The sequence below is a fragment of the Erpetoichthys calabaricus genome, chromosome 11, assembly GCF_900747795.2.
Source record: "Erpetoichthys calabaricus chromosome 11, fErpCal1.3, whole genome shotgun sequence".
Classification (NCBI taxonomy): domain Eukaryota; kingdom Metazoa; phylum Chordata; class Cladistia; order Polypteriformes; family Polypteridae; genus Erpetoichthys; species Erpetoichthys calabaricus.
The window spans coordinates 69,883,170-69,906,035 of NC_041404.2; the positions used below are offsets into that span (position 1 = coordinate 69,883,170).

The 22,866-nt window shown below is 38.3% G+C and overlaps 2 protein-coding genes across 2 annotated transcripts in view; one reads left to right on the plus strand and one right to left on the minus strand.

Annotated features, from left to right (window-relative positions):
• Positions 1-22,866, minus strand: part of si:dkey-13a21.4 (uncharacterized protein LOC494576 homolog) — a 991,873-nt gene that overhangs the window by 658,858 nt on the left and 310,149 nt on the right. The window lies entirely within an intron of this gene.
• irak1 (interleukin-1 receptor-associated kinase 1) overlaps positions 1-22,866 on the plus strand; it is a 97,488-nt gene that overhangs the window by 39,838 nt on the left and 34,784 nt on the right. Inside the window, exons 3-4 of the mRNA XM_028813300.2 lie at positions 5,680-5,799; positions 6,011-6,084. Coding sequence (XP_028669133.1) covers positions 5,680-5,799; positions 6,011-6,084 — 194 coding nt within the window. The remainder of the gene's footprint in view (positions 1-5,679; positions 5,800-6,010; positions 6,085-22,866) is intronic.

Consider the following 22,866-nt stretch of genomic DNA (forward strand, 5'->3'; position numbering starts at 1 on the left):
GTCGACTTTAATCTTGACATAAGCATCAACATTAAAGTGTAAATGTCAAGAATAAAGTCAACATGTCGAATTTATTCTCGACATATAGTTTGTTTTTTTCTTCCGTGTCCATATTTTTTTTTCTTCACAGTGGCTCTAATGCGCTTCCATAGGGCTATACCACAAACAGCATTATAAATGCAAGTTGCAGTTTTATTATTTATGTATATAGCTTAGCTTGAAGCAAGGTCCATATTAATGCAGTTTGCCTAAATGATGGTACAGTTGGTAAGATGTCATTACCAAGTTGCACTTGTTTTATTTTATTTTAATTTGGTGAATACTGTGTAATGCACCTGGGCTTGAAGCCTTGAAGTAATGATGCAACTATCAGTAAAATATTATTATGTATTTTATTGTTGTTTATTTATTAGTTTAAATATTATGCAGTTTAATGATGGTAAAATAGTTTAAAAAGTCACTTTAACGTGTCAGTGGACAGAGATTGTTAACATTAACAGAAAGTGTAGTTGGTTTACAAAAAATATTTACTATTTATTCCTTTTCTAAGACGTGTTCAGTGCAATCCAACTTTTGACAAACACCTCTGGATATTTTACTAAGTCTAAATGCCTCTTTGGATGGTTGAAAATATGTTGTCAAAATCATAGTTTAAGCTTTTGCAAAATTTGTTCAATTAAAGGTTCTATATTTTGACTGCATCTGTCATGCAATGTGCTTCCTTCTCTTTAGTGCCACCCCCTTGAAAACTATCACTTTATGGGGCCATGCAAACCTGGATTAATACTTGTGTGCACATCAAAATGTTTTTTTTGTACAATGTACAATTCTCATGACAGTGAAATCAGTTATTCTTAGCCAGTCTACTGCAGTAATTGCAGTGGAAAATGTGGTTAACATCCACTCATGCATGGGGAAAAAAATACCGTCTAATACCGTGAAACCGGCAGAATTTAGAAAAATACCGTGATATAGAATTTTGGTCATACCGCCCACCTCTACTCTGATGATTAATCACCTTTTGTTTGAGGTAATGCGGTCTTTTCTATCTTTTCTTTGATACTGTAGTGACTGACATGATAAAGTGTCACAAAAGTTTTATTTGAACAATTGCCGACTTCCTAACCCCAAACACAACTTTCTAGCACCCTCTCCAATGCCCCCCCCTTACCGCATCAATCAATACCCCGCTATCAGTCTTCCGTGCTGTACTCCACCCTCCCTCAATCGGACCTAACAGTCACTTAAAACCAAAAAGCCCTCAGCCTGGCTGGGATGCTACAATACTTTCGAATTTTACTGCTTTCATATTCTGTACCTTTCTCTGCATGTGTATCGCACCATCATTTTTTTGAGCCTTTCGAATTTCACTGCTTTCTGCCTTTTTTTCTCTTCAACGGCTTTGGGTCTCTATTCTCCGTATTGTCCTTATACGCTTTATATGTGCCGAGAGGACATGATCTGTGTGTACTACGTGCTTTTACACGGCTGAAGTTTACAAGTGCTATGTTAACAACATATTTGGCCAGTGACTAGATGACTTGGATGTTCCTAATCTCCATCTAATAAGCTTTCTTCACTAACATGAAGATCCTCTTTACAAATCCTAACTGTGCTCTTGGCATATAGGGTTATCTTTTTTTTTGCTGAATTTGTGTATTTTTGCATATGCTTCCATTCTATGACTAAACTTTTTGTCTCTTTGAAAGTAGTTAAAATATGCTGAACATTGATCTGTGTCATCTAAATTAAATTTACTTTTGTAATTTTAATTGCACCTGTTGAGTGCAAGGATGCAGGTATTCATGTTTCTGCATTCACTTGCCTTGTATAATGTTGTGTGAGGAGCTAGCATGGTAATATATGATTTTTTTTTTTATTTGTACACCAGAAATAGACTACACATTTTGGCATGGCACTACTTTACTTAAAGTCATTGTTACTATTTGATACTATCAGCTTTACAGCTGTCATGCTATTTTCCATTATATACTACTTTTTCCTTGTGGTTTGGGACTTAATCGATGTATTATAGAGCAACATTTCTGAGTATATATGATTCTCAAAGTGGAGGTTTTTATGTTTTTCTCATGCATGTGTGGATTTTCTCTTATTTTTGTGGTTCTGTCCCACAGTCCAAAAAAATATTGCTTGCTTAATTACCTGCTGTAAACTGGGCCAGTCTAGTTGTGCATACAACTGTGTATGGAATCCCACTTAAGGTAATTTCCAGTCTTGCATCCATTGATGCCAGCATGAGCTTTGGGTCCCCTTTGATCTTGTCCTGAAAATGATTGCGTGATTAATTTTTGCTTTGGTTTCAAAGATATGAATGCAATATTTTATATGTATGTATTTTTTTTTATTAATAACGGAATTTTATTAAAGGATATGTGAAGCGATGTACAAAAGGAAACAACACTGTAACATTATATATTACATAATATCACATGGAAATTACATAGAACAGTGAACCATGAACTAAAAGAAAAAACTCTTCATTAGTATTAACATATATACAGTTACAGTAGTGAAGGAACAAGAAAAGAAAAGGGGGGGGGTTGCCTCACCTATTCAGACCCATTGAATACTTGTTAATGTGTACAATCATAAAGTTTAGTTTACAGTACCTAATTAAAGCAACATCTTTACTTAATATATGGGCCTTTATACCAGTATAACCAAGCCTTTTCATATTTAGGGAAGGGATCATTTTTAATTGCAATTATTTTTTCATATGTACTTTTTTTTTTTTTTTTTTTTAATTAAACACATATAATATGTACAAATGTGCAGACCAGTATTGATAGATAGATAGATAGATAGATAGATAGATAGATACTTTATTAATCCCAATGGGAAATTCACATTTTCCAGCAGCAGCATACTGATACAATAAATAATATTAAATTAAAGAATGATAATAATGCAGGTGAAAAAAAGACAATAACTTTGTATAATGTTAAATGTTAACGTTTACCCCCCCGGGTGGAATTGAAGAGTCGCATAGTTTGGGGGAGGAACGATCTCCTCAATCTGTCAGTGGAGCAGGACAGTGACAGCAGTCTGTCGCTGAAGCTGCTCTTCTGTCTGGAGATGATACTATTTAGTGGATGCAGTGGATTGTCCATAATTGATAGGAGCCTGCTGAGCGCCCTTCGCTCTGCCACAGATGTTAAACTGTCCAGCTCCATGCAAACAATAGAGCCTGCCTTCCTCACCAGTTTGTCCAGGCGTGAGGCGTCTTTCCTCTTAATGCTGCCTCCCCAGCACACCACCGCGTAGAAGAGGGCGCTCGCCACAACTGTCTGATAGAACATCTGCAGCATCTTATTGCAGATGTTGAAGGACGCCAGCCTTCTAAGGAAGTATAGTCGGCTCTGTCCTTTCTTGCACAGCGCATCAGTATTGGCAGTCCAGTCTAATTTATCATCCAGCTGCACTCCCAGATATTTATAGGTCTGCACCATCTGCACACAGTCACCTTTGATGATCACGGGGTCCATGAGGGGTCTGAGCCTCCTAAAATCCACCACCAGCATTGTGGTGTTTTAATACTGCTGACTCACAGATCCAGCATGCTGGTTTTGAATCCTATGCCCAGTCTCTGGTGTTGAATAGTGGTGATGTGTTGCATTGTTCATTAGCACATGCAAGTACACAGGATGTGCATGCTGGTCTGTTCTACAGTTCGGGTGTTTGGTACATGGCACTGTGTGACACTGCACAGTCGCAGAGTCCTCTGGCTTTTCTTTTGCATATCAATCTTGCAGATATTTCCGTTTCTACCTACATAAACTTTCATCTTTGCCCAGGGTCTGAGGGATTTTTTTCCCCCTCTCCATGAATCTGCGGTCATTTGTCCATCAGTGTGTGCTTTTAATGTTGGACTGTGTAGGTACATGTTGTGTCATTTCATGTAACTGTTCCTCCAATAAGTGCATATTTTCTTGCCTAACACGTGTAGTCAAAGCGCACAGGAGCAAACAGGGCCACATAGAATGTAGTCTCATAAGAAAAAAAATGTATTTCCCTTTCATTTATAGACCCTTTGTGTTATAAAATCAGTCCAGCTTGTCATTCATGTGGACCTCCAAGTCACTTATTCCAGTACACCACCTCTACATTAAATCGCCGGAAGGGTGATTGGGTATACAATGTCTTTAGTACAGCAAGAGTCTCTAACTTCTGCTTTGGTTTTTATTGATGTTGCGGTGCAGACAATTCTCTTTGCACCAAAAAACAAGGTTCTCCACTTGACTATTATACTCTGTCTCATCCCCTTATAAATACACCCCTTTAGTGCAGAATATTCTTAGAGTTTATGTAAGTGACATGACCTGTTGTTCTATTTATAGTTCAATGTGAGCAGAAAAGGTGACAGGGCTGTTCTTGTGGGGTTCCAGTGTTGCTCACATCTACCTCCGCGACAAAAATGCTTTACAAATTGCGGTCTGTCAGACACAGTCCATTATCTAGAACACCAAATGGTCATTCAACTCCATCTCTGAGCTTATTCCTTGACAGGGATGGGTGGTTGCTATTGAAAGCACTGGAGAAATCCAAAAAAACATAACCCTCACAGCGCTTCTAGCTTTGTCTATATGGGAATAAGCCTTTTACAGCAGATGATTGCATCTTTCACTCTTTCATCCACTAAGCAAACTGCATTAGGTCCAAGTGGTCTTTGACAAGGGGAAATGTGCACTTGTGCTGTATTCAATTCACATGCCATGGGATGGCTTGGCAATGCAAGGTTACTAGTGGACTGTTTTATGTGATAATGTTTGGAAGTTTTGGTTTTGAACACTTCTAGAAAACTGTACTATCAGTTAGCAAATTTCTGATGTTAAGCTGACTACTGGCCTCATTCAATAATTAAAAAGTAATAATCAGGTCAGTCAGAAATAACATTTTTGTGGTCTCTTTGTACTGTATATAGAGTGATGCAATACATGTTTAATGCATTTTAATTTGCATTTTCACAAACAAAAATTTGTGAAAGCTAATCTTTTATTACCCTTCTTGAGGACAGAGTTAAAAGGAAGGTCAAATTTCTCCCATAATGCTAACTGATAAAACAGGTAAACACAATGAAGTATGGGGTGGGAGTGATATCACAAGTGGAAACTCTTGAAAACTAGCATAGCATATGAATGTAACATATACACTACATTGGCTAGACTGTGGAGAGTAGAAGTATGACCATATCACATTGAACATTTCTGAAGACACACTTCGTGTTTATCAAACTGAGCACCAGAAGAGGGAAAACCAAATACAGCTCATAAAATGTTGTTGTTTTTTTAATTTTTTTTTTCCCCTTTAAAACCATGCAAGTAAACTTGACTATACAGTATATGAGTTGAGGAATATAAACCGTCATGATTACTGAAATGATGGCTGCAATTGTGAACTGCTTAGAGTAAAGCACCAGTTTGGTGAAGCATTATGCGTGATTCTAGTTTTTGTATAATTTTCTCATTCCTATTGCAATACCAATCACTAAAATGATTTATGAATACCAATTGTGAACCGAGTAAAGCTCATTATAAATATTATGTCAAAACTGTAATAAATTTGGGGCTGTTTATTTTTTTTATTGAACGTGAGCACATTTGTGTTGTTAACAGTACTTAATGATAAATTTCACTACTGTCTCTTATTTTGTCATGACAGGGCAGCCAACAGTACTTTCACCAACACCCCCAAGTCAACGTTCCATGACACCCCCTCCTCCTTACCCAAGTATTACGGAAGTTAAAGTAGATGATCAAAAGAAATCCAGCAAATCCCAAGGTAATGCAACCTTCTAGTGTCTTGTAGCACCCAAAATGAAATAAACCATAGTGCTGTGTTTATATTGAAAGCTATAGTGTCTATGAGGTGGAACTAATTTGAATTTTGGAAAGACTAAAGTTTGCAAAGCCAGAGCATCTTCAGTTTGCCAACTCTTTAAAAAAAAAAAAAAAAAATGTTATATCAATAGTTTTATTTTATTCTTCTGCAGAACCAGCAGTATTACCCAAACCAGGTCCTCCACCAAAGAATTTGCATTCTGAGGAAGTGCAGCCAGAGTCACAGGTATATCTATATCTACTGAACTTTTTTTTTTTTTTTTAAACTCCTAGTTTACACCTAATCGATAATTAAAAAGGTAATAATACCAAGATATCTGTGATATACGAGGTGAGACACAAAAATAATCAGATTGGTAAAAAAAAATATATATATTTTATTGATGAATTACAGGATTCTAAAGATTGTCACCTTCTCTATACTCCCCTCCTGATCTCTACACCACTCCATACGTATCTTCCATTGATTGAAACAGTGCTAGAAGTCTTCTTGCTTGAGGCCCTTCAACAGGCTTGTCGTTTCTGTCTTCACTTTATTCATTGAAGAAAAATGTGTTCTCTTCAGGTGACTTTTGATTTTCGGGAACAAGTAAAAATCCCAGGGAGCTAAATCGGGCAAATAGGAAGGATGATCGAGGACAGGAATTTTTTGTCAGTCAAAAACTGTTTTATGGAAAAAGCAGTATGATCATTTCGAACAATCTCATTCACCGTTTTGATGTTTTCATCTGTCCCAGACGAGCGTGGGTGACCTGGGCGTTGAACGTCTTCCACATTTTCTTGTCCTTCCTTGAAACATTTGTGCCACTCAACTTGTGTGTGTGTGAGACAAACTGTTCTCACCGTACACTGTTTTTATCATAAGTTTCTGTGGCCGTTTTGTTCAGTTTCACAAGAAATTTGATGTTGATCTGCTGTTCGACTTTTTTCACCCAACATTGTCGCGGCAGCTTGTGTAGCGATTTGTTGTGCAAATACTGACTGGGCTATTCACAGGATATACCTAGCCAGTCAGTGGTTTGAGAGGGTGTGTAGGAGGGTCTATAGTTCTATGATTAATGTTCGGCCAACCTCCAAATGGCTTTCCAGGAAAGTCCCAATCCCAGTCCGGTTATTTTTGTGTCTCACCTCGTAAAATTTGTGATACTTAAACCATCTGCAATTGTCTGTCCTGCTTTTAATAAAAAAAAAACTCAACTAATTGAAATAACATTTTCTAATACTCCTTTTCCGTTGTTTAACTCTGTACTGCATGCTTTTGTAAAATGTATGCATCTACAGAGTAAGTAATAATAGTGAAATAATGATGTCTAACCTGAAAAATATATAAAAATATATACACATGCCCAAACACTAATCTGTGCTATATGCATAAATACAATTTTGGGGACTGCTTCTAGTCTGCTCATTAGTGGACAATGCAACTCTGCTTAGCAACTATCTACTTATTCCTTTTACAAAACTCTAAGAAATGCCCAATTTAAAAAAATTAGTATTTAGTATTAAAATTAGTTAGCCACAGGACTGAGATTTTCTGACTTTCACCAAAACAAATGTATAAACTACCTTGTATAGTACATCTAAAGTGTTGAGCTCAGTCCCTATCAGCATCCGATAATAAAAGCATTTTCTAAACAGAATCATTTTTATAATGCAACCTATTAAAGCTATGGTTTTGATATGCTGCCACTTAGGGTCCCAGTCCCTATCCTGATATTTGCCTGTGGGAAATTTACATGTTCTCTGCATGCATATCTCGATTTTCCTTCTAAACAGTTGCATGTTATGTTATTTTCAGACTCAAAACTGCCCGTCTGTATATTCGTGTGTATTATTGGGCAGTGCAATGAATCATCCCTGTCCATTTTGGATTTCTGCCGTGCTTGCAGTTGTACCAATATATGCAGCATAGATGCTTTCTTTGGATTATTTAGTTTTGAAACTGTTAAAATAAAGTGACTGTGTAGGTTACACAGCTCCACATAAAACAGACAGTGAAATCTGTAAAGAACCAACTAAATACAGTTTTAGCAATGTGCAGTAATTTAAACTAAACCAGACTTTCACAACATGCATACACGTGGATGTTGGTAAAACAAGATATGCACATGGGGGTAATGTGCAAACTCTGCACAGATAACTACCGCATTCATATTCAAATCCACAACTCAGCAGCAGCTCTAACAGGTTAATTTTATTTCCATAAAGTTCATTCTGTAAGCCTTTTTTTTTTTTCTCTTTATCATGCTTAGGGCATTAAACACTTTCATTAACGTACATAGAGATTAAAGAGGGAAAGAAAATTTAAACATCTTTTTCATTCATTATGAGGTAGTTTTGTAACTGGGAAATGTTGGATGAGAGAGAATAGGGAAACCCCTCAAAAACAGATCTGGCTGAGGTTTAAACCCGTGTAATAATGTGCAGTATTTTACATTATGTGTATACATTTGTAGCAGTACAAAAAGGAAGAAACACAAACAAATTATGGCACTGTACACACAGGTGGTATACATTGTATATGGCTTGGCCACTCAGTTTGTATTTTTAAGTGATTTATCACTATGGGCTAGATATAGTCTGTGGAAGTGTTATCTTTCACTTATGCAAACACCTGAATGTGCTGATCATAAATCTGTAACACAGTCCGTGTGCAGGTGTACTGTGTAGCATGAAATAACAGTTACTTTAAGAATTGTATAGTCCCAATATCAGCAGTCTTACTAGTTTGCAGATGAGGTGTATGGGCCAAAAAAACATTCGTATACTGTACTAGGTGGCTTTGTCCCCTGCACGTTTCACTTGTCCACCACTTAATCCCCCCCAACCCCCCCCCACCTCTGGGGTGCACAGCGCGACAGCCACTTTGCGTCTCTGCTGCTCACGTTGTGAAGAGGGGGGCAGGACGCACACTAAGGAGATACGGTCGCTCCTCTGAAACCCCTTCTTAAATGGTAAAATACAATGGGAAACAAATACTTTTTTTTTTTTTCTTTGCTCAATCAGCTGTTCACTGCTTGCTGCACAGCACTTTGAACATTTTAAAAGCCTGTACAGCAGCTGTCCTTTTGTCTCCCTGCCTTGTCTCATGGGGCGTTAAAGTGTCTCCGAGAAAATCACATCTCATCGCCTTCCATGTTTTTTTTTTTTAGTAATAGAGAGATATACTAAATGCCCTCTTCACCATGTGTCACTAGTACTTACTACTACTTGTAAGCAGAGCTGTCTCAAAGAAGTGGATGAAGGGTTGGCCAAAGTATCATAAGTGGCATTCAAAGTGTCTTTTGACAGCTTTGTAATAAAAATTTGGAGCAAAGAAGTAAACAACATGTGGTGATCAGTTTGCTAGTTGGACACATGAAAGTACTGATGGCATTCATGATAACCGTGCAGGAAACTCCCTGCTACCACCACCACCCCACAAAAAAAAATCCTAAGAAACACTCACTTGACATATCCTGCCCTGGGTTCTACTTACCTTTTGGGATGCTCTGCTTTTAAGTATGCTTGTTTCATGTCCACTTAACTATTTGGACATCCACAACATGATTGTATATAAAATTTCTCAGATGTGAAGAAATTCAATTTGATCACCTTTTAAAAAATAAAACATTAAATCTTTATTATGTTTGAATAAAGGGAACATGCATGTCATTATGACTTAATGAAGGCTAAAATAAGGGGCTGTGCACGTGTAACCTGAATGCATGTGTTAGCCTTACACCAAGACAGTTAAATTAGGTCAGCTAAATAAACTGCTTCCTGTGTTGTCTCCCCCCCCCCCACACACACACACATACAAACACACACACACACACACACACACACATATATATTAAGCAGCTATTTGTTTGAATTTCACATTTAAGATTTATATTCCTAGGTAAGAGAGGTACATTTATTTATAGATTTTTTTTTTTCTTCGACAGACATGCTCCCAAAAACACTTCATGATAAAATGTTACAAAACACTGCCTCCTCTTGCGTATAGTTAGTCTAAATGCCTTCCCCAAATGAGGTGTATGCATGTACCCTTTTACTGACATGAATGTGACCTACATTTGACCATTTCACTCTTAATTGTTTGGAAATTTACACTGTTTTCATTTTTTATGCAACATTTGTCATGTCTTTGCATTAAAATGAAGATGAATTACAGTGTAGACTTTGTGTGTCACTGGAAAGAAAGTAAGGTGATAGTTTCCCCAAATGCTGAATTAAGTCAGTTGACAGCCTTGTTGCTACGGTGTTTTTTTTCTTAGAGAAATGTCACACTTCAAGCATATATTTTTCAGAGTTTTATAGGTGCACATTACCATAAGTAATCAAACCCCATTCATTTTGAAATTATCAAGATACTGTGTTCCATCAGACTCCTTCATGTCTCACTCTCCTGTCTCCAGGTTATTATGTGTTGATCCAGCAATAAAAATTGCACTAAAAGCAACAGGTACATTTTTGTTTTTTTCATTTCGTTTCTCTTTTTTGCCATCAAGAGCTGACAAATTCGCAGAAATTCTTCACTGAAAATGACAAAGTAGTGAAGCAATCCTAGTGCTGTTGATGTTAATGTTGGTGTTTGTTTTTAATAATTCTCCTTTGGGTGCCAAGTGCAGGATAGATATCTCTATGCACTCGTATTGGATTTGAAACACTTGCAGTACAAAATTTGTAAAGTCAAACAAAGAATCAAATAGTGTATGAGCTAAAAATCTGAGTCACTTGTATTTCAGAGAGAGCATAGCCATGGAGTATACAGCATTATAGAGGAGGTGGCTGCTGTCTCCGATCTACTTGCATCACAATGTGCTAACTGCATTTAGTAGCTTGTAATTTTGAGTAATAATAATGAGTAAATGTTTTTTGTGCACATCAAGTACCAAATTAATAAGGGCCATGTTTTTCTGCAAAACCACTGACAAGCAATTCATGTGTACAAAACTATTCACAGTTGATCAATTGTTAAACTTGCTCCACGGTTCTCTTATTAAAAAAAACATGCTTTGCATTGAAACTACTCGATTCAATACGGGGTTGCTGCCACAGTCTACCGGCAGAAGGATTTGTTACAGTTAACCAGCTTGAGTGAAGGCTAGCATGTCTGCCTTGCTGCACTGTGGTATGAGTAAGGATAGCTTATGCCCATTTTAACTAGGATCACTGTTGTTTGGTCAGTGACCATGCATTTCTGTCCTTTCACTGTGGGCGTGATGATATGTTGACCTTAGTGGAGACTATATATATATATATATATATATATATATATATATATATATATATATATATATAATATAATTTTTTTTTTTTTTTTAAAAGAAGTATAACTTTAGGTACGTTATTGGATGCTTAATTATTGATATCCTTCCAACTCCTATCACACAGTACCAGGGCACTAATGACTACTGTGGGATATGGCCGGCCTTTCATCCCGGTCAATATCTACAGGCCGCCAGGTGGAGCCCTTCCTGCAACATAGAGGTGCCCCGAGTTCCGGCAGGGCATCATGGACAGTGAAGTTTTTCATCACAGCCCTGCTGGATACCATGAGGGCCTCCAGGGGACGCTGCAGGAAGGCCCAGAGACTTTGGTTTCACCTACAGTGGGTACGGAAAGTATTCAGACCCCCTTCAATTTTTCACTCTTTGTCATATTGCAGCCATTTGCTAAAATCATTTAAATTAATTTTTTCCCTCATTATTGTACACACAGCACCCCATATTGACAGACAAAAAAAAGAATTTTTGAAATTGTTGCAGATTTATTAAAAAAGAAAAACTGAAATATCACATGGTCCTAAGTATTCAGACCTTTTGCTCAGTATTTAGTAGAAGCACCCTTTTGAGCTAATACAGCCATGAGTCTTCTTGGGAAAGATGCAACAAGTTTTTCACACCTGGATTTGGGGATCCTCTGCCATTCCTCCTTGCAGATCCTCTCCAGTTCTGTCAGGTTGGATGGTAAACGTTGGTGGACAGCCATTTTTAGGTCTCTCCAGAGATGCTCAATTGGGTTTAAGTCAGGGCTCTGGCTGGGCCATTCAAAAACAGTCACAGAGTTGTTGTGAAGCCACTCCTTCTTTATTTTAGCTGTGTGCTTAGGGTCATTGTCTTGTTGGAAGGTAAACCTTCGGCCCAGTCTGAGGTCCACACATACCTCAGTGCAAGACACATGACAGCCCGCATGGAGTTTGCTAAAAGACACCTGAAGGACTCTGAGATGGTGAGAAATAAGATTCTCTGGTCTGATGAGACCAAGATAGAACTTTTTGGCCTTAATTCTAAGCGGTATGTGTGGAGACAACCAGGCACTGCTCATCACTTGTCCAATACAGTCCGCACAGTGAAGCATGGCGGTGGCAGCATCATGCTGTGGGGGTGTTTTTCAGCTGCAGGGACAGGACGACTGGTTGCAATCGAGGGAAAGATGAATGCGGCCAAGTACAGGGATATCCTGGACAAAAACCTTCTCCAGAGTGCTAAGGACCTCAGACTGGGCCGAAGGTTTACCTTCCAACAAGACAATGACCCTAAGCACACAGCTAAAATAAAGAAGGAGTGGCTTCACAACAACTCTGTGACTGTTTTTGAATGGCCCAGCCAGAGCCCTGACTTAAACCCAATTGAGCATCTCTGGAGAGACCTAAAAATGGCTGTCCACCAACGTTTACCATCCAACCTGACAGAACTGGAGAGGATCTGCAAGGAGGAATGGCAGAGGATCCCCAAATCCAGGTGTGAAAAACTTGTTGCATCTTTCCCAAGAAGACTCATGGCTGTATTAGCTCAAAAGGGTGCTTCTACTAAATACTGAGCAAAGGGTCTGAATACTTAGGACCATGTGATATTTCAGTTTTTCTTTTTTAATAAATCTGCAACAATTTAAAAAATTCTTTTTTTTGCCTGTCAATATGGGGTGCTGTGTGTACATTAATGAGGGAAAAAATTAATTTAAATGATTTTAGCAAATGGCTGCAATATGACAAAGAGTGAAAAATTGAAGGGGGTGTGAATACTTTCCGTACCCACTGTATAACCCGAAAGTATGTCTTAGTCACGGCAACAGAGGGAATGACGTACTTCCGGGATGAAGAAGAGGCGTTTTCACCTGACCCGGAAGTGCTGAATAATCACATGGACTGAGGGATCAGAAGCACTTCTGGGTCATGAACTATATAAAGGAATGTGGGAGATCCCAGGGTTGAGCTGAGTCGGGAGGAAGGGTGGCAACGCGTCTGGGAGTGGAGGATTGTTTATTGTAGTATTGTGTTTATTTATGAGTACTGTGGAGTGGAGGCTGCTTTGTGCACATTATTGTCCGAATAAATATTATTATTGGACTTTTATCTGGTGTTTGGTGTCTGATCAGAGGGTTCAAGGGAGCGATAGCGCCCCCTATCTGTCAGACTACGTAAACTGACTTGGTCTTCAGCAACTAGAGGACTAATTTAACAGTTTGAAAAACAAAATGCTTACTCATTGAGTTATTTTAGTTTTGCATGCCTTATTTTTGTCAGTACCATGTTATGTGTTTCTGTTCTCCAGTGAGAACCTGTCCTCCCCAGGCTCCTTGAATGACTTTTGATTTTGTGCATAACTTTAATCAAATACAGTTCACAGTAATGTATATAACTAGCAGAATGATGCACTGATGTGCTTATTCAGGCCGCTTATCATGCTGTTTCCACTTATCTTAGCTTGTCTTTTGTAATACTGTCAATCATTTTCTAACCTCCTTTGTACTAAACAGGATCATGATGATCTGCTGGAACCTATTTCACTTAGCTTAGGGTGCAAGGCACCCTAAAGTTTACAGGGTGCCAGTCCATCACAGGGCACATACACCAAGCACATATTAGGGCCAAATTAGAATTGCCAATTCACCTAACCTGCATGTCATTGGACTGTGGGAGGAAACTGGAGCACCCAGAGGAGACCCATGAGAAGCACTTGCAAACTCCACACAGGGAGGACCTGGGAGGTGAACCCTGCTTGCTACAAGGCAACAGCGCTACCACTGCACTGCACCAGACCATAATACATTTAAGAAAATGCCTACATATTTCTGTGTTATTTATAAGTAAATAGTACAAGATATCATTTCAGCTCTGCTTCAATGATCATCATAATGCATTGTGTTCTCCAATATGTTTTTTTTTTTTTAACTCATTTGTAACACTTATTTTTAAGAAGCTCTGTTATATCCATATTTTTTTTTCTTCTTTCTTCCTTTACCCCCCAAAGTAACCACTTAGTAGTCATGTTAGTTGATATGTGCTTGCTCAAAATAAGTTAAATAAGGTTGGCGGTCCTCTGATGTAGTGTTGCAATTTAAATTTAATTTGTTCTTGTTTAATAGGAAACTACTGCTACAGATCAAATGCAATTGTTAATGAGAAATTGTGATTGTTTAGAGTTAAACATAAAATGTAAAATATTTTGCAAGAACATCTTCTTCCTCATCTATTTGAATACTAATATCACCTAATTTAGAACTAGGTCAGACTAAAGGTTTCTAATTTCAGTGTTAAATAAAAATGGCTAAAAAGCAATATTGATTAATAATGAAATTGTGCAACATTCTGTTTTCCTATCTACTGTTAACACCCCAGAGGAGGTAAAAAGAAAGTGTGATTTAAAAAAAAAAAAAAAAAAAAGAAAAGAAAATACGTTTATGAAGTTTCTGTTTTAAAATCATTCAAGATTCACTTCCTCAACCAAAATTTCTTGATTTGTGGAAGATGGGTTAACCAGCTCTATTTTGGTATCCTCTTGAGATAGTGATGCCAGAGTTAGTAGGCCAAGCTCCATTAAGCAAAAATAGATCAAAACTTTTGATTAGTATATGCTTTATTTCATAACTAGTAAACCTTTATCATACATTTTAAAAGGTACAATTTTAATGAAAAAATGCCAATACAGTGATCCCTCCTCCATTGCGGGGGTTGCGTTCCATAGCCCCCTGCGAAAGGTGAAAATCCACAAAGTAAAAACCATATGTTTTTATATGGTTATTTTATATTGTCATGCTTGGGCCACAGATTTGCACAGAAACACAGGAGGTTGTAGAGAGACAGGAACTTTATTCAAACACTGCAAACAAACCTTTGTCTCTTTTTCAAAAGTTTAACCGTGCTCCATGACCAGACAGAGATGACAGTTCCATTTCACAATTAAAAGAATGCAACCATATCTTCCTCTTCAAAGGAGTGCGCGTCAGGAGCAGAGAATGTCAGAGAGAGAGAAAAGCAAACAATCAAAAATCAATAGGTGCTGTTTGGGCTTTTATGTATGAATGTCAGAGAGAGAGCGCACAAAAGAAAAGCAAACAATCAAAAACCGTGCTGTTTGTGCTTTTAAGTATGCGAAGCACCGTGTGGGAAGCATATCACTTTACAAAGCAGCCACAAGGTAGCCCAGCAAGGAAGGGAGCAATGTGAAGGTAGTCTTTCATCATTTTTTAGACAAACGTCCGTATCCTCTAGGGGTGCGAACAGCCCCCCTGCTCACACCCCCTTCGTCAGGAGCAGAGAATGTCCGAGCAAGAGAGAGAGAGAGAAAAGCAAACAATCAAATATCAATAGGTGCTGTTTGGGCTTTTAAGTATGTGAAGCACCGTGCAGGAAGCATATCACGCAACAAAGCAGCCACAAGTAAGCCCAGCAAGGAAGGGAGCGATGTGAAGGTAATCTTTCGGTGTTTTTTGAGGAGCATCCGTATCCTCTAGGGGTGCGAACAGCCCCCCTGCTCACAATATATTTGAGGAGTTTTATTTAATATGTAATACGTGCTCTGATTGGGTAGCTTCTCCGCCATCTGCCAATAGCGTCCCTTGTATGAAATCAACTGGGCAAACCAACTGAGGAAGCATGTACCAGAAATTAAAAGACCCATTGTCCACTGAAACCCATGAACCAGCAAAAAATCCGCAATATATATTTAAATATGCTTACATATAAAATCCGCAATAGAGTGAAGCTGCGAAAGTCGAAGCGCGATATAGCGAGGGATTACTGTATAACAATTTTAAAAAGTGTGCAGCAATTACAGAAGAATTGCTAGAGGGATTTTCTTGACACCCAAAGAGGTTGTCTAGGGTCATTGATGACAATTTCACTAAGTTACAAGGCATTGTGCAATTTTCTGTATACTGTATGTTAAAAAGATAATCAAATTGAGATGAATCATTGTTATCAAGTTAATGTGCTAATATATTTTAACCCCTAAGCAGCTGGGCACAAATATAATACACACATATCAACAACACAATTAACAATTTTACAGATAACATATTGCAGCACTGGTCTTTACTTCTCCAAAGCACTTGTAATTGGAGAAAGACTAAGGCTGAGTTTATACTTCACATGATGCGATATGTGGTCCAGCGGATGATACTGCTACGCAAGCGTTGTACTGTTTATACTTGCATGCGTACTTTACGTAAATCTGGAAGATTCCACCAGGTGGCAGTGTGAGATATCATCACGGTGTGAAAACGTTCGGCTTTGCTATGTTGTGAGTTGCCTGAAACATCCGTTAAATTCTGAGGACAGGATATCCCTGAAAAGGATGTTTAATGATTTCATCCATCAATCCAGGGATGGCCCCCATTCCAGCAAGCATTGGGCGTGAGACAGCAACAAAATCCTTGGATGGAGCATCAGCTCATCGCAAGGTAAACACAAGCATATACATACACAATGTTCATTTTAGTGTCGCCAAATCCCCCAACCTTCATGTCTTTGGAAGGAAACTGGAGCACACTGTGGAAACCCATCAGGACAACATGAAAACTACAGGCAGGGAACACCAGGAATGTGACTCCCTATGAGGCAGCAGCACTACCGCACTGCCACCGTGCCACCCCCACACATGCAATTATTAACAGTATTCTTTATTTAAATGAAGTTAATGACTTGTTTGTAAAATGTAATATACATGCTTTAATGCATTTCATCATGAAAGTGATATGAAGTATAAATCTAAGAATTCTAAATGTGCAGAGAGCTGGGATATCATACGTTTAATGTCTTCTGTGTGGCAATCTATTGCTGCTTGCCGCTGCTGTCAGTTCAGGAGGAAGCCCCTGAAGCATGTAGCAATTTTAACAACTGGGTTGGTTTTAAGATGACATTTACCGTGGTCTACTTTAATGATAAAATAAACTATGAAGTTAAAGTGGACATTTTGAGATTAAAGCTGAAATTTCCACTTGAATCACAAAATAGACCTTTTCACTGTGTCCTTAATTTTTTCTCAGTGGCTCAAACATGCTGCCGTACATTCTGATGCTGTTGTGAAGGGGCAAAAAAAAAAAAAAGACAGCACAGAAGATGATATGTGAAACTTTTAAAATGTATTGTGCCATTACTTTAGGGAATATGAAACACTTGAATATGAAAGATCCACAAATACATTTGTATGTCGACATTTTGCTTCACCACATTGAACCATTCATCAAACATCAAAGTACATACATCGATACTGTGGGATCTGCATAGCAGCTTTCTTGTCACATGTAGATAATAAACCGAGACTCTGACATCACGTTCCAACTTGATCACATTGCCCCCACCGACGTTTTGCTGGTATTGCAACTCATGCACGCGTCGCGTTCATTTCTGAGGATGTGCTCAGAGGACATGTCAATTGAACTCTGGGAATGTGTGGCAGGCATGATGCATGCTCGTATGTGTTCTGAGCGTGAAGTATAAACCGGCCCTTTCTGTGGATTGATGCATGTAGAGGGACTGTATGCAGACAAAGAATTAGTTTATAACACAAACATATACAGGGTATAAATTCTGTAACTGAAAAATATTGATTGGTGTGGCATTTTGAGTATGAATTTTGCTGAAACTTGTGAAATAACTAGGAAAATACTAGAAATAGCCGATCTTCAGTTAAATAATGGAGAAATCTGATTAGCTGTTTACTTAATTACATATGTAAATTAATGTGCCTTCTGAGTAACTGGTTGCTACCTTTTTACCCACTAATGCTGGTATAGGCTCAAGCTCTCTAATCGAGTACTACAAAGTGAGTTTTTTAAAATGAGTGGATGAAAGCTGTAAGTTGTCTTGCCTGAAGGCATCAGATAAATAAATACAAATATAGTTATTATATCTAAAAGAGCAATTTCTGTGTTTACTATGCAGGTGATGACAAACTACACAGTGCTCTGCAGCCACTCTGAACAATAGAAATAGTGTGAGTTGTTTTTTATTGTGTAATATATTTTTTACATATCCTGGTATTTTTAAAGTAGAAAATTCTACTTAGAACTTTCATGATTTTAAAAAGTAAATTAGACATCAGATAGTTTCAAGTCCTGCTATTATCTTTTTATTTTTTATTTTTTTTAACAAGTTTAAATGTGACAAAGATTTTCTATATAATTGTTAGATACAAGCTAATATGAAGTTTAAAAAATGTGTTTTTCATTAGCTGTTGTGACCATACCCAAGAAACACAAAAGTGCACAAAAATGAACAAAAAGTTGTATATATTATAGAGCTAAAATTATACAGGTGGATCAGAGAGAAGGAATGAATCTAAGGAGGGAATAATGAAATGAAAGCAATGGCCTTAGGGCCTTATTGTGACAATGCCTTATCTGGCAGTCCAGTGTATAGGTGACTGAAACAGAAATCAAAAATAGCACAAAGGTTATAGTCTCTTACCTTTAAACCTGTCACGTAAACCTTTGTCTTCGCTCACTCCAAGCTCCCTCTAGTGTGTACAGGGACGTCCTTCCTGTGCAAGTTAGTCAGGAATCACTTGTGGTTTGTACCTGACTCAATTTAACACTGGGCCTTTACATAAACTACTAAGCCAGACTCTTTTTGACAATTCCTGAACTACAGCTACAGAATCCTGCTGTTGGCAGCTAGCAAGGTAGGGACTAATGCAACCTTTCATTGTTTGGGACTCCCAGATAAATAGCATATATCTTTTAAATTGAAGGTCTCACATAGTAGAGGCTGTCCATCTTTCACTTTTCCTAAGATTATGTACTTGGTGTTATTTTGATGGAGCTTATGTAATACAATGATCCTTGTGTAACAGTGCGAGTTGGCTTGATGCTTCCACTTGCCTTTGGGAGCCTCTTGAACCCATCACCGTTGATAATATAACCAAGGATGAGCCCAGCAAATGAGGACACACACAAACAGCAAAGGATAGGTGTACAAGTGCTCAGTGATTTTATTTGGAACAATTTCCAAAAATCAAAATAGTGTTCAAAACAGTGAAGTGTTACAAATGTTCTTCAATAAATAAATCCATAAAAACAGTGAGGGTGAAGATTTAAAGCTCAATGTATTCTTTTAAAAACAATGAGGTTAAAATCCAGAGAGACAGTCCACAAAACTGAGTCCCAATGTTGCCTTTTAAAACATGGCACCTCCTGCGCTTATCATATTCAGACCTTGCAGAAGGAGGAGACGCCCACTGACAGGTACAGTCCACCATCACATCGTGGCTCGGGTCCCATTGCTAGGTCTTTGGCAGTTCCACGGCACTGTGCCAAACTGCATACGTCTCCTGCAGCATCTCCCACAGATGCTGAGGGATAGGCAGCATGTCTTGCTGCTCCTACTCCTCGGCAATCTCTTGGTAGTAGCGCACTTTCTTCAGCCTCAGGCTCCTGCATCAATGAGGTTGACTGCTGACCACCTGCCTCTCACTTCTTGCTGCATGGGTGCTCTCTTCTCTTTCTCTTTCTCTCTCCATCTCTATCTGACTCTTCTTCTCTTCATTTAACCTTTCTCTCTTCCTTGTCTTTCTCTGTCACTGGCCAATCTATTTTCTTTTCCCCCTCTCCTTTCATGCAGGCTCCTTTTCAACTATCCTTTATAATTGGGTGTAGGTGTGACCTGCCACTTCCTCCAAGGCACAATTGAGGCACCCAGTTGATCCGCCCACACTGCACGTGTACGTGGCGCAGTTGGCCCAGTACCCCAATTAGCTACAGAGTGACGCATGCCTGCACACACCCACACCCGATTAAAGTCCCGCACACAATTATTTGTTTAAAACTGCCTAACACCATGGACTGTCTCTCACACCTTGGCAACTCTCTTGTCTGAATAACATGTTGTTTGTTGGTTTACTAATGGCAAAATGGTTTAGGATGAGGTACCTGGTAATTGGCCTGATTAAATGATAGAGAACCTCAAAAAGAACAGGTATACCTTGAAGCCTCGGATTTGTTTCACCCTTCCGCCTGGTAGCTAGATAAACCAGTAGACCTGGTCAGGCTCACTCTGAAACACCTGTGTGGAGCTACAGTCATATTTGAACATAAGTATACTCATAAGGTTATCTAGTATTAGAGTAACTTGGGCCAAAAGTTAGTAATCCTCATTATAGTTATGTCATCTGATCTGAGGCCATATGTTCTGGACTCTCGAATAAAAAGAGGTTCTGAGAAGTCAACTGATCCCCATTTGGTGATAAGCTTGCTCAGACAGATGGAGCTCTTTCTGTACAGACCTGGAAAACCCAGATGAACAGTAAGGGTTTGCGAGGAACAGCTGTCAGATGTCCTGTCTAAGCTACATTCAACTCGTCTTTTAAATGTCAGCAGACATCGGTAACCGACTGTTTCAAGACATGAATAATGGAGGTAGTGGCGAGTAACTTTGTCCGAAGGAATGCTTGTGTTTGTCTTTTTGAGACAAACTAAGAATGGTTGGTAGACATAAGTGGTAATGGAAGCTGGCAATGTAAAGTAAATGGGCTTTGGTACAGTATTAGCTAGGCAGCATCCAGGTTTAACAGATGACTACCAACAGGCAAAAAAAGCAGCAGCTGGACAGAGTTAAAGTCCATGAGTGCATGGAGATTAATGAGGCTATAGAGATGTCCTGAAAGAGTTTAGGCAAGCCAATCAATGACTCAGAAGGGCCAGTTGTTCTCTGCAACAGTAGAAAACATTGACCTTGACTGGAGATAATCTTGATCATTTGAAGGAGTACTTTTGGGAGCTCCTGGGCCTGTTGGATACACCCCCTTTGGAAGAGACAGTTCCAGAAACACTGGTCAGGATTAGGTTAATGTCTGTAGCTGAGGTGGAGTTCTGTAATCACAGGGTCACAGGGATGGATGAGTTCAGGCTGGAAATGCTCAAAAATGCCTGCCTATTGAGAGGCAATTTTCACTACTATGCCTCTTCAGTGTTGCATGAAACAATATGTTCTAATAACGCAGGGATCACACTCCTCAGCCTTCCTGAGGGAGTAGAGCGGAAACTCCATTTGATAGTTGAATCTTTATCCAGGAGGAATCATTCACATTCTCTGATGTCCATGGCCCTGTTGACCAACACTTTTTTCCTTCCAACAGGTTTTTGGGGTGTCCTATGATTTTCCATCTTGTCTAAATAAGCTTTGTGCATTAATGACTGTATGCCCTGTATTTTATTCTTTATTCCATTAAGCATGATTTTTTTTTTTTCAGTTTTACCACTCATGCTAATAGCTGTGCAGTGTTTTATGTCTGTCTCTACATATTTCCATTATAAAGATTGTTTACATGCTCAATTTTTTTTAATTTTTTAATTTTTTTAAACATGAAGTGCCATGCACATTGCACACAACTGCTATATGTTCTCTGCATGTTCCTATGTCATCACATACAGTATTTTATTATTAAAGAAGCATTTTTTGATTTTCTGTTCCCTTACTTTCACAGTTTGCTTAATTTACTGATTTTATAAAAAAAAACAAAAAAAAAAAAAACAATAAAAGCTAGAGTGCTCACACTTGTGGGAGATGTGTAAACAGCAACAGATTTTCTTTGCGCTTGTTTAACTGGCACTGTTTTTTACTGTTTAACCTTTTTTTAAAAATAATAAAGTAATAAACAATGAGTTTATATTCTGTTGAATGGATATCAACTTTAATAATGTGCATTTAAATTGCATGTGGTGCACAAATTGAACAATACCACAACATGTTATTCTAAAGGCCGCATTTGAGATCTTACCAGCTGTACTGTATCCTGCTTAGAGGCAGGACATTATGGGTGATTATGGAGGTAAAAAATACAAAATATAGCCCAAAAAGCAAGAATTTTTAAAAATGGCAAAGGAGTATTTATTGGATAAAATATTTGGTAAAAATTAAAAATATTTTTCCAAAACCACTTGCAATTGTGTATTTTTCTGTGTTTAGAAGAATGTTTAAAATACATGCATTATAAGCTGTGGGGAAAAGTTTAGGTTATTGCAATTTCCACTTGTCCATGTGAGTTCTCGTAGTACTCCACTTTCGTTCCACATCCCAAAAATATGTGCCAAATTAGTTGGATAGCATTATTGAAGAGGAGAGGCAAAGTAAGGATGAGCATGTATTGTTTAAGTATAATTTAAAAATTAAGGCATCAGCACTGGGACACATCAAGATAAGCTAAATTATAACTATAAGACCAAAGTTATGTTGTGTGATAAGAATGTATAGTGTATACACTACTGGTCAAAAGGTTTAGAACACCTCAGTTTTTATGGAAATACCATACCATACCATTTTTTTTTGTTAAGCGCTTAAAAACACAGCATTACAACTGACCGAAGCGCTGTACAGTTAAAACAAGCAAGACTAAAAGCAAAATATTAAAAACAAACATTAAGAGAGAATTAAAACCGAGACACTAAAAAACAGGTCAGGGGACCCAATAAAACAGAGAAATAGCAAAAAGCAAGTGGAAATAAGACAGGTTAAGAATTAAAAGCCAATGTGAAGAAGTGAGTTTTTAGATTTGATTTGAATGTGGCGACTGAAGCGGCTTGCCTAACCACTAAAGGTAAGGAGTTCCAGAGCCTAGGTGCACAGACAGAAAAAGCCCTTTCACCACGAGCTTTAAAATGTGCCTTGGGAACGGTTAGGAGCAGCTGATCTGCGGATCTAAGAACACGAGGGGGATTGTGACGATGGAGCAAGACACTCAAGTAGGCAGGGGCTAGACCATTTAGTGCCTTATAGGTTAAGAGGAGTATCTTAAAATCAATT